The sequence below is a fragment of the Cylas formicarius genome, unplaced genomic scaffold (assembly GCF_029955315.1).
Source record: "Cylas formicarius isolate icCylForm1 unplaced genomic scaffold, icCylForm1.1 PGA_scaffold_12__32_contigs__length_19106922, whole genome shotgun sequence".
NCBI lineage: Eukaryota > Metazoa > Arthropoda > Insecta > Coleoptera > Brentidae > Cylas > Cylas formicarius.
Window position 1 is genome coordinate 3,247,607 of NW_026844225.1, and position 12,022 is coordinate 3,259,628.

Consider the following 12,022-nt stretch of genomic DNA (forward strand, 5'->3'; position numbering starts at 1 on the left):
TACATTTACTCAAATGTATATTTTTTGGGTTTTATCTAACGGAGGAAGTAGCATCCACCTTTGCTATTTATAGAACGCATTTTTTGTCAGCTATTCGGGCGCAAGGTCATCGTTGTTATTTAGTTTACAGTTTTAGTCTTCCCCTTGGGCACGGGTTCAAGTGATATTCATGTTATAGCTCTCGAAAAAAAAATGAAAAAAAAAATTTGACCATAATTACTGTGTTTTTCTCAGACAAAAATAATCTGAAAAATTTCGACGTGTTAAGAGAAAACATCATTGCTGATCAAAGCGTCGGGAATTTAAAAAAAAGTAAAAATCGAAGAAACCGATTAACTAACTAACAAGATTCAGTCTCCTTTGAAAAACTGATTAAAATGAGGTAAATACAGCTGATTACATCGAAATTAAGAAAGAAAATCCTCACAAGGATTATATGGAAAATTTCTAGGGCAATTAAGGTTTCCAGATAAACCTTACACTCAGATATTCAAAATGGACAACAATGAGCATGTTGCTTTATTTATGGGTTTAAATGAAAAAAAAAAAAACAATCAGAATTTTATCGTTTGCTCGACGACGTTTCCCAAACGACTTAAGTGCATAACATATTTATACTTTCACAACGCAAATAATCAAAATCACAACGAACTGAAGAGTAGGTTACAACTGCTGCGGAAGAAATCCTTAGAGAAAAAAACAAAAAATAAAATTTAAGTTGTTACCATGAACGACGATCAAAAACAAATTACAGAACGGTTTTTCAAAAAACATATTAAAAATAAAAATTGTATAAATCGTGAACTGTCCTGGGATTTTTATAAACCAAACATTGTCAGTAATAAAAATTTACGTATGCAATAAATTTAAAAAAATATGCTGATCCGAAGAAGATATTTTATTTACAAATTTAGAAAAGGTTCATTTTTAGTTTACTAATGTTTATATATTTTTCGGAACAGTTTATGTCCATTTTAAAGTATTTTATTTTGCTTTTGAGTTATAATTGCATATAGAGATGACAATTTAAAAACCTAAAACAGCTTTGTTTAGGGACGAAAAAAAAATCGAAAATCGCTGGAAACGATTTCTATCAGGAGAAGTGAAAGCATAAAAGTATATTAACTAGACATTGAACATTGACCATTAAAATTTCAAGTAGCACAGCGATTCGAGTGATGCTCATTTAAAGCTTTTGAAAAATGTTTTTGAGGAATACTAGAAAATCTAGATTTTATAATATTCTTCTGGGTTTGATGTAAATGAATGCAAACTTTTGAAAGATTTAATTTTCATTACATGAATTTTTTTTATTTATTTCAACATTCAAAAAAAGTGTTTCTGTTTTCTAGCAAACCAAGAACTTGAAGCGTTTTTCAAAAGCTTTAAAATAAGGTATTCCTCTGCTCCTTATTTAAGATTTCAATTGAGAATCTTGCTGTATCCAAGGGGTTGCAGATTGGGCTTAATTAATATACATTTTTTGTTCTCACTTTGGATAGAAATTGTATTACTCGAGCCTCACTCGATTCTGGATTTCGGATGTGAATTTCGTTCTGTCCAAGGCATTGCAACGAAGGGATAAGAGAAATGCAAAATTAAATATATAGTCTTTATTTACCATGTTTTATACGCAATGATCAAATGAATTAAAATAAAATAGATTGCATTAATAAAATAAAAAATAAACCTTTTTCGTAGCAAAAATTTGGAAACAAAAATAGTTTTCATGTAACATTCGTTATCATTGACAAACTAAAAAACATTTCTAAATTTGTAAATAACACATCTTCAGACCCGTTATTTTTTATTAAATTTATTGCATATGTAAACTTTTATTACTGGCCATGTTTTGTTTGTAAAAATCCCAGGATGACTCTCGATTAATCTCATTACCTCCTGCTTTTTTGGAGGAATTTTATTTTTAATGTGTTTTTTGAAAAAACACTCCGTAATTTTTTTTTGGTCGTTTGTCCATGGTACCAGCTTACGTTTCCGTTTTTTTTCTCTAGGAATGTCTGCTACACCAAAGGCAGGAACCTGATCCTGATTTTTCAATTGATTCGGTTTTTGATTTTCTAACACATTTTCGTAAATATCTTCTAAATAATTGTCATCACTTTCGTCTATGATCTCATCATTCAATTCTATTTCACTCAGAGGTTTCCCTTTGTTCTTTTCAAATAACGCACTGTTTTGTGAAAGTAATAATAACTTGCTCACTTTAGCGGTTTGGTAAACGTCGTCTGGCAAACGATACAATTCTGAATGGGTTTTTTCATTATGACCCATAAATGAAGCAAGCTGCTCCAATTCATTTTTGTCCATTTTAAAAATCTGAGTGATAGTTGCCAACTGCTTTCTTGACCTAGTGGAAGTCAACAATGATGCTACTGCCTTGTTTCCACCAAGCGCCAGTAATGAATGTTTTCTCATGACCGTATATCCTCCAATTCGATTTAATGTTCCCGGTAAACCAAAAAGATACTGATTATTTTCAAGATCAAAATTTTTTCTCAGATTTACCAAAGAGAGTGTAGAATCCATCGCGATTTTTTCAAAAAGTACAGGAACCCCTCTACCCCTTTTTCCTCTAATGACTATGCGTTTGAGTGATTTAAATAAAATTTTCTCGGAATTTGTCAGCACTTTTTCAAATTCGGACGATGGGACTGAATCGTGGTTTTCTAAAAAGGCTAACAGGGTAATCCTTTGGAGTTCCCCTACCCGCCTTTTGTTAAAAATCATGACACTGCAAAATATCCCTTCCAGTAAATCTCGATAAGCTTTTTCATTGTGATCATTTTCTGCCAAGACAAGTTTGGCTTGTGAAATAAGATTTTTAAGATATTGGTCCAGTTTCTGAAACAAAGAAAACTGCATAAAGCAATGATGAAATTTTGATTATATATCTAACTATCTCTATTACAAAATCACTTTTTTTTATTGATAATCTAAACTTTCATTTAAGTCATTAAAGATTATTTCATAGTATGTATTTGGTGAGATATTGTTTCCACAGCGATACCTCTACTTTTTTTTTTTAATTTTATTTTTACATAAATATAAAAACTGTAAAACAAATAAACTTAATATAACCGAAACACAATTTTGTCCATCTTCAGGAGAAGATTAAAACTAAATCTTTTATTGGAGATGTCAACTTGAGTGCTAAAACGCGCATCTATGAGGTAAAATTATGTTTTGGTTTGTGATAAAACTTGTATTATAAAACAATTTTTTTCGACGATTATGCAAGAAGCTACTTTTTTCCCAATATTTACACAAGTTTCAAAAAGTGATAAATTTAAATTAACCTTGATATCTTCCGCCACAGGTATTAATGTTGGTTTGTTAAATTTTTTGTAAGCCAAATTCTGTCCTGCGTCGCTCGAAACCTCAATTGCCCAGTCATTATCAATAAGTTTTATTAATTCCTTGAAATTTTCTATATAATTTTTACGAGGATTTTCCTTTTGAATTTCAATAGAACACGCTGTATTTACTGCATGTTTAATCAGTGTTCCCATCTGAAGTGCCAAAGAAGGGGACTTAAAACTTCGATTTTCAACGTCATACTCTGCTATGTTTCTTGTAGCTAAAACCAGTATTTTAAACATTTTAGGTAAGAGAATCTCAGCTAAACCAAGTGTTTTATTATTTTTGAGTGTTCTGACGCTGATGAGTAAACGAGCTAATCGTCTCATATTCCGTTTCGCTACTACCCAAAGATGTTTTTCTTTGTGACTTTTTATATAGCGCCTACCAACTTCACAAATAAGTTGATCTTTCTTAGCAACCAACGAAGTTTCATCTGCTCGTAACATGTTTATAAGACCGCTAATTTTTAAAGGATCATTCGGTCCAAAATTCCCAACCATTGCTGTTTAACCTTCAATCTGTGCTTGAAAGCGTTGACTCGGATCGGGATTAAAGAAACATTTTTTTGCGTGGCGACGAAGGGTATTCTTGGCATAATAGCCTTGACAAAATTTGCAAACAATATAGTCTTCAACTAGCTTTTTTTTGTTTGCCATTACAGGTACAATATTTGATGTAGAAAAGTCACCTTCCCTACGAAGTTTGTCAATCAACTTAATCCGTTTCTTAGATTTCTTCTCTAGCGACAAAATTTCCTGTACTTGGAATTCGTCCCAGTGATTACGCTCCATGTGCCTTAAGAAATTTCCGACATCTTGATTACAATATAGGCATTGATGTTTTCTCCTAACACGTCGAGTTTTCCAGGTGTTTTAACTTCGGAATCCAGATTGTCATTTTGTCTGAGACTGACACAGTAATTGTGGTCAACGCTATTATTTTCTTCGGGAGGTAAACCTGGTTGTATTGTTTGCATCGTAGTATATGTACTGTCGGGCAATTCTTGACGCAGTTCAATAGGGCTATCCAAAAAAAAATCACTTTCTCTGTATCCACATTCCCACGAACTTTCTGCTTCGGATTCTTCTGGTAATTTATATTCCGAATCGGAAATTATTTGGCTATTATCCGAGCTTGAAGGAGTCATATCTACAAAACAATAATTTAACAATGTAAAGAGGTTACGTAGTTTTCATTTTTCGCGGATAGTTCCATACATTATAACAAAAACTTTAAAAAAATTGTCTGTGATTTAAGCCAGATACCAAAAATGCACTTTTTCGAGAAAATGTCATTCATTTAATTCATTTTCTTACAATTCATTTTTTTTACAAGAGTAAAGTAATCTTATTTAAAAGTTTTTAGCAAAATAATGTTTCAAAATTGGATCTAATTGTTTTCATTAAGTTTGGATGATAATATTTTTTTGCTTGTTTGGTTAAAAATATCTCATTTAGAACTTATAATCTGAGTAGCACTTTGCTAAAAACTTTAGAATAAGTTTGCTTTACTCTTGTAAAAAAGTGTTAACGGTTTGGACACTCTACATGCAAAATAATATTTTTTGTTCAATCAAAAATTTTGATAAAAAATGTCCTTTTCTTCAAAGACGAAAGTTTTTGTCCGTTTAAAATCTTGTTTACCACATCTGGACAAGGACATGAACATGCCGAAAAAAATTCAATATTGTTTATATTCGTAGTTCAGTTTCAATTTTCTCAAAATTTGAATACTTACTTAATTTAAATAAGAAAAACGAGCACTGTTTTCAGCCTTTATTTCTTAAACCAAAAATTGAATGTGATGTATCATCTAACTTCAGTAAACTAAGAAAATACTTGATGACACGGTTATACTGCAAATTGCAATTGCAACCGGTTTTTGAAAAGTTTACGTTTATCTCACAAAACATGCATTTTCGGCCCTTTGATTATATAAACTTTCCATCATATTTTTCGGTGAGATCTTGCCTCTGAAATTTAGCAATGCAATTTTCAAACATAAATGGACACAAATAACTGGTTAACATTAAAAAAAGTAACGGAATCGCTTAATATGTTGAAAATATATTAACATGAATGATTTGACTTTTGTATTGTTTGTGATGTGTTTCCGTAATTTCGTTGTTGAATCTCAGTTATTTTAAATATCTTGAAAGAATCTTAACCTGCGAATTAATTCTCGTAATGCTTGATACGGCGAAACTTTGTAACTAAGTGTAAAACAAATTGTATAATAATTTTGACATATTGTCAAAAAAAAAGTGTAAATAAAAAAGCTGACCTTCTATAATTTATTTAGGCAATCGAATTTTAAAGAAATTTCATCAATTTTCCGAACAAATCCTTTGGAAGCTAAAACTTGTTTAAAAATTCAATTTCATGGTACCCGCTATACTATACTACAATAAAATAGACGATATTGTGTTGCTTATTATACATGCCTGAGAAAATATAAAGCTAATACAATAATTGTCAAAATTCCTACCTGCTAGGCTCTTGTCTCGAGCTAGATCCAAGATACGTTTACTTCTACGATTCATTGTTAAGTTACGCCGACACAAATTTTTATAGGTAATGAAAATATTCAGAAAGGTTAGGTTTAAGGGATAGCAATGTGGCCACTAAAAACAAAACTATATCGCATGGGGAAGCCAATATAATCCGACGACATATTTCCAATATACACGGTAAATTATGGAAGTCAAAGTAACCGTTGCCAATATCACTATATACACATAAATTGGGGAAGTCAGTGCCACCGCTAAATATATAACCAATATACAGGCACAGAAATCGATGCTAGTGACACAAGCGGAATCTCGTTGAACCACCTCGTATAATTTTATCCAGCTAACGTGAAAATTGACGTCCGCGGGTTTTAAGTGTTTTTGAATAGGTGGTGCTCAAATAAGTGTAATGCCGACATTATTTTAAAAATTCAAGTTGGCATCCGTATATCGGAGTTCACTTTGTCCCGGATGCCACTTTAACCGAGGATTTTACATGGGAGGACACCACTCTGCATGACGTATATATATGTATATATATATATATATATATATATATATATATATATATATATATATATATATTTATATATATATATATATATATATATATATATATATATATATATATATATATATATATATATATATATATATATATATATATATATATATATATATATTTTTTATTTTTTTTTTGGAGGGTGCTAAAAAAATATTCAAAAGACTATACTAGCCTGGTGTGTAATTGGCTAGCCTTGTGTCGGATTCAGACACCACACAGAGTGTGGTGTTGCCGCCTACCGACTATAAAAACCCACCCTATCTACTACGCAGGCACCTTTGTACCGGAAACCGCTTACGCATTACTTCGGTACAAGGGCCGGTCCCAGGTTCTCCACCTATGTACTACGGTTTGCCCTAATATCTCTCTCCTTGTTCTCGATAATTTTCCGAATCACTCTGTACGCCTCCCTCCACTTATTTTCTTCACCCATCAGGCTTGCCATCATGTTGCGCGGGTTGAAGTTGGTACCTGTTGTACATGAGTACATAATTCTTTGTTCCTTCCACCTGTGGCAGTGAAACAGTATGTGCTCCACGTCGTCCAACAGGCCGCAGTACTGACAGTCACTGGTCTGGGCGCGTCCTCGGTCGGACAGATATTTTCCAAAGCAACCATGCCCCGATAGAGCCTGCGTGAGAAAGTAGTCCACTTCCCCACGCGGGCGATTAATCCACTGTTGTATGTCCGGGATTAACTGGTGTGCCCATCGGCCATAGGTCCCCGTATCCCATTTCTTTTGCCAGCTGGTTTGGAGGATATTTCGTGCTTCGTTTTTTGTTGCTCCTGAGTATCTTTGCCGCCGTTCCTCTATAAGTAGCGCTATCGGCGGGATCCCCGCTATTACACTAATTCCCTCCGTGGACACCGTTCTGTACGCGCTGCACACTCTCAGTGATGCTTTCTTTCTAGCGTTGATAACACAGCTATTAGTCTCTTATTCTCGGTAATCTTGCTCCAGACTGGGGCCCCATACAGTATCTGAGAGTGTACCACGCTCGCTAGAAGTCTCCGTTTGGATGATCTTGGTCCGCCTATGTTTGGCATTAGACACAACAGCGCAGAAGTCGTTTTTTCTGCCTTTTGCACAGTTCGCTTTACGTGCTCAGCGAAACTTAACTTTCTGTCAAGCCACACTCCCAGGTATTTGACAGCGTCACTCAAGCCAATCTCACTACCCATAACATCGAAAACAACGTGGCCTATCTTCCGTTTTGTGGTTAGCAACACTGCTTTGGTTTTCTCCGGCGCTAGGGCCAACCGTCTCTGCTCGAGCCATCGCGCAACTCTCTGTAGCGCCGTGTTTGCGTTGCACATCAGGAGCTCCTCGTTCTTTGCTACCACAATCAAGCCGATGTCGTCGGCAAACCCTATTAGTGTCACTCCGTTTGGCATCTCCAACGCAAAAAGCCTATCATAGAGCACGTTCCACAGTGTGGGTCCAAGGACCGAGCCCTGTGGTACTCCGCTTGTTATGCCGATCCCCTTTGCCTGTCCCTGTGCCTCCAGTAGGATCTCTCTGTCAGAGAGGTATGACGCTATTAAGTTTATTAGGCCTTCGTCCATTTGGCGCTTTCTTAATTCCTCCAGGATTAATTGCCACGAGGCACTATTAAAGCCATTTCGGACATCAAGAGTTATTATAACCGCCTGTCTACGATTTGCATGCGCGAAATTTGAAGCCTTGTTGGAGATTTCAATAACCCTTGCTATGGCATCAACTGTTTGTCTACCGCTCCTGAAGCCATACTGCCTAGCCGACAGACCACCAGTACGCTCAATTTCCCTGTGCAGGCGTGCAATCACTAGTTGCTCGTAAAGTTTTCCCTCTGCATCTAGCAGGCAGATTGGTCTATAGGACGATGGGTTCTCCAGCGTATGGTCGCCTTTCCTCAGCAGGATCATCCTAGCTGCCTTCCACTCCACTGGAAAGCAGCTTTTCCCTGCTAGCTTATTATAAGTGGCTAATACATATTCAGGCTTTGTCGCCACCAGCTCCTTAAGGATTTCGGCCGGGACCCCTCCAGGGCCTGCCGCCTTCTTGTTCTTAAGTTTCGCAGCAGCGTTGCTTAGTTCATCCACGGTGAATACTACAGGCTTCGCACCATCGTCGCGAGCAAACGATACCGCGTCATGACACGGAAATAGATGTCGTACGATCTTCTCTGTTGCTTCCATGCTTAGGTTAGGTCGCGGCGGAAATCCAAAAAGGCTCTTCATCGCGATTTTGTAACCATCGCCCCAGATGTCACGATCAACGTCGTCAAGGAGCCGCGTCCAGCACTCTTTCTTTGCCTTCTTGATTTTGTCTCTGAGCGCTATCTTGCTTTCTCTATATTCCACCCATGTTCTTAGTGTATCTCGAATAATGCCATGTTTGACAGTTCTTGTGTATTTCCGTCGCTTATTTATACAGTCTCTACGAAGTTCCGCTATTTCGCTGTTCCACCAGTACGCAGGCTGTTTGTTCCTGAAACTCCTTTTCTTTGGCATTGAGATGTCACACAGCGTTGCCAACTCTTCTGAGAAATCTCTTGCCGATGGTCCGTCTTCGCCAAGCGACCCGATTGCATTGTGAAGCTTATTTCTGTCAAGTTTTTTGACTTGCCAGCCTCTACATTCTCTTTGCCGTACCACTGTCGGGTCACTATTTTTTACTTCAAAAGTTATGTAGTTGTGATCACTTAACGTTTCTGTTTCAGCTACTGTCCATTGTCCGATTTTCATCCTGATGCCTTCAGTCACTATGGCGAGATCAAGAATCGAACCGTAGCCTTGGCTTTGAAACGTTGGCGAGTTTCCCTGGTTTACAGTGATTAAGCCGTTGGCGGCCATCCACTCTGTGACCAATTCGCCCCTCGCGTCAGTATGCGTCATACCCCACTCCGTAGATTTGGCATTAAAGTCCCCAGCAATGATAGCCTTTTCGTTGTTGCCTTGCACCCTCCTGCCGATTTCATATAGGGCCTCGTCCAGTTGATCAATCTCGTCGTTGCCGGAGAAATAACAACTATAGATGGTATAGTCTACCGTTTCTATAAAGCAATATCCGGAACCGCTACCCTGCCTTTTAATTGCTATGTTATTTTCAATGACTTTTATGGCAGCTTTGCACTCGTTATCCCTAATCCAGTCCTTTCTATTCTGAATAGCGATTCTGTTGGGTTCGCTTACTATCAACACTTTTGCTTGCATGTCTATCGCAGTTGCCAGCGCCAGATCTTGGGCTGCGCGAATTCTGTTGGTATTTATTTGGAGGAATCTGATGATTGTGTGGGTGCGGTTGCTTTCTTTGGCGCTACCGCCGCCTGCACTTTTGATGAGCATCTAGGGGAGCCGGTTTGATGGCCCTCTGCTTTACATTGGAGGCAGAATGGATTATTCAAGCATGTATCTGCTTTGTGGCCCTCGTGCCCACATTTCCGACATAGTTTTTCTCTATCTGGTCCTTTACATTGCGACTTGACATGCCCTAATCCCCAGCATCTGAAGCATCGGTCTTCTCTCTGCCTTTCGTAAATTCGGCAACTAGTCCAGCCGATTTTTATCGTCTTAAGATTGATAAGTTTTTCTGCTTTCGCCTCGCTTACAATTAGGGTGACATTTTGCCTGCCTCCGTAAGCTGGTCTGAGAGCTCTTTCGTCTACATTACTGGGGTTGGTGCCCGTTGCCTTAGAAACAGCCTCTTTGATCTCGTCAGTTGTAGTAACTTCGTCCAGGTCTTTAACGTGGGGAACTTTTTTGCTTTTTAGCAAATGTGCAGTGGCCCCGGGTACCTTTTCACCAATTTCCCTTTTTAGCAGTTCAGCTCGATCGGATCCATTATTGACGGTAAGTAAGACTTGGCCGTTTCTTGTTTTTCTAAGTTGTCCAATGTCGACGCCAATAGCGCTAGGATCTACAGCAGTTTTAACGGCCTTAAGGAGGTCCGCAAAGCTCGTGTCTTTCATTTCTATCAGCAGCGCATCTTCCTTGGGTTTCCTCGGATTCGTCTCTTTGTTGCGTTTTATATGCTGGCTTGGCTGGTACTGTTCTCGTCGAATTTTTGCAATACGTACTGGCGTATCGCAGAATAAGAACTGCAGCATTCGTGTCATTATGGTTCCGGTGATCTCATCGTTATCGAGAATCGCTATATTAGTTCTATCCTGTTTTATGACTTGGATTTTGATCCTGCGTAGAGCCTCGAACATCTCTGAGTCGCCCACTTCTGACTGAGTGGATTTTTCGCTCAAGATAGGGTAGAATATCCACCTAGTGGACTGCACTAATTTTCCACTAACGTCAGGAAAGCCCACGGAGTGCACCATGATGGCAACTTCACCTTCTCTCTTGTTTTGAGACATAATACCATGTTTGGCCCCAAATTTGTCGATTGTTCTATTGATCTCTTTGTTGCGCGACTCCAATTTAGTATTACACGGCAGAATTAGGTCCCACTCCGTTGCGGTGTCTTGCGCTGGTCCCTCGATACTTTCCAAATCGTAAAATACGTTTTCTTCCCAGTCCTCTTCACTGATGGACTGGTAGCACTCGAAAGTCTCCTCTTTTTTGAGCTGCTGTTGTCTTAAGACTCTTTTTTCCCGTGCCCGTGCACACGCGTCACATTTTATAGTCTCTGATCTTTCTTGTCGTTTGTCGTTCTGTTCCGTTTTCATAGCGTTGACCTGCATTCGCAGTTCATCATTTTCTAGACGAAGTTTCTTTTCTGCTTCAGTATTTGTACTCACATCATGCAGCCATTTTTCGATATCCATCGCACGGAGCTTCTCTGTTAAGAAGGATAGTTTGCCACTGATCTCACAGTATTCCTTTTTTGGTTTATATGCTTCTTTGATTATTCTTTCCATAGTTCTTACCTGTGCGAATATTTTGTCTAAGGTGTGGATAAGGTCCTTTTGTTTGTTGTTCACATTTTTGCTTGTTGAGTTATCAGGGGTTCCCTCCAGTCTCTTTCTTTTAGCTGCATTTTCCGTGATAGGACCTTCTGTTTGGTGGGCCAATAGATCACTAGCGTCTGGGAGCGAGAAGGTTCTCCGTCTCGGTGGTGTTCTTTGAATAGAGTCTCTTCTTTGAAACGGGTTTATCTCTTCGTATCCAGTAGCAAAAATACTCTCTTCAGCCTGGAATACCACTGAGGGTGAGCCGCAGTCGCTGGCTGACGGTCCAGTGGGGCCTGCTTCACCACCCCTGTTCTGGACCGGTACTAGGCATCCGAAACCTTGCACCGTACTCTTCTGCCTTCCGTTGGACATATCCGTTTTTTAACGCATTTTATACCTATCTGCCAGGTAGAAATATAAATAGGTGAAAAGGAGAGACCCCTAGCCCTCGCAAGCTAATAGCGTCGGGGTCGGAAAAATACCAAGAGTTGGCTTAGGGGCCGATAGGAAAGATGAAAGGGAGAGAGAGCCCCAAACAAGACAAGTTGAAACAGAATGAGACTCAGCTAGGGTACCTCGGGTTCGCCAGGCCCGTACCCACCAGTTGTGAGCCCCCGAGGGGTATATATATATATATATATATATATATATATATATATATATATATATATATATATATATATA

General features: G+C 38.1%; 1 protein-coding gene across 1 annotated transcript; it reads right to left on the bottom strand.

Annotated features, from left to right (window-relative positions):
* Window positions 1-6,792: 6,792 nt before the first annotated feature.
* Window positions 6,793-11,710, bottom strand: LOC132695754 (uncharacterized). Its single transcript, XM_060660210.1, has 3 exons — window positions 9,817-11,710; window positions 7,432-9,763; window positions 6,793-7,363 (listed from the first exon to the last, which is right to left on the bottom strand). Exons 1-3 carry the CDS (start codon window positions 11,708-11,710, stop codon window positions 6,793-6,795), a joined length of 4,797 nt encoding a protein of 1,598 aa, XP_060516193.1.
* Between the last annotated feature and the right edge of the window lie 312 nt (window positions 11,711-12,022).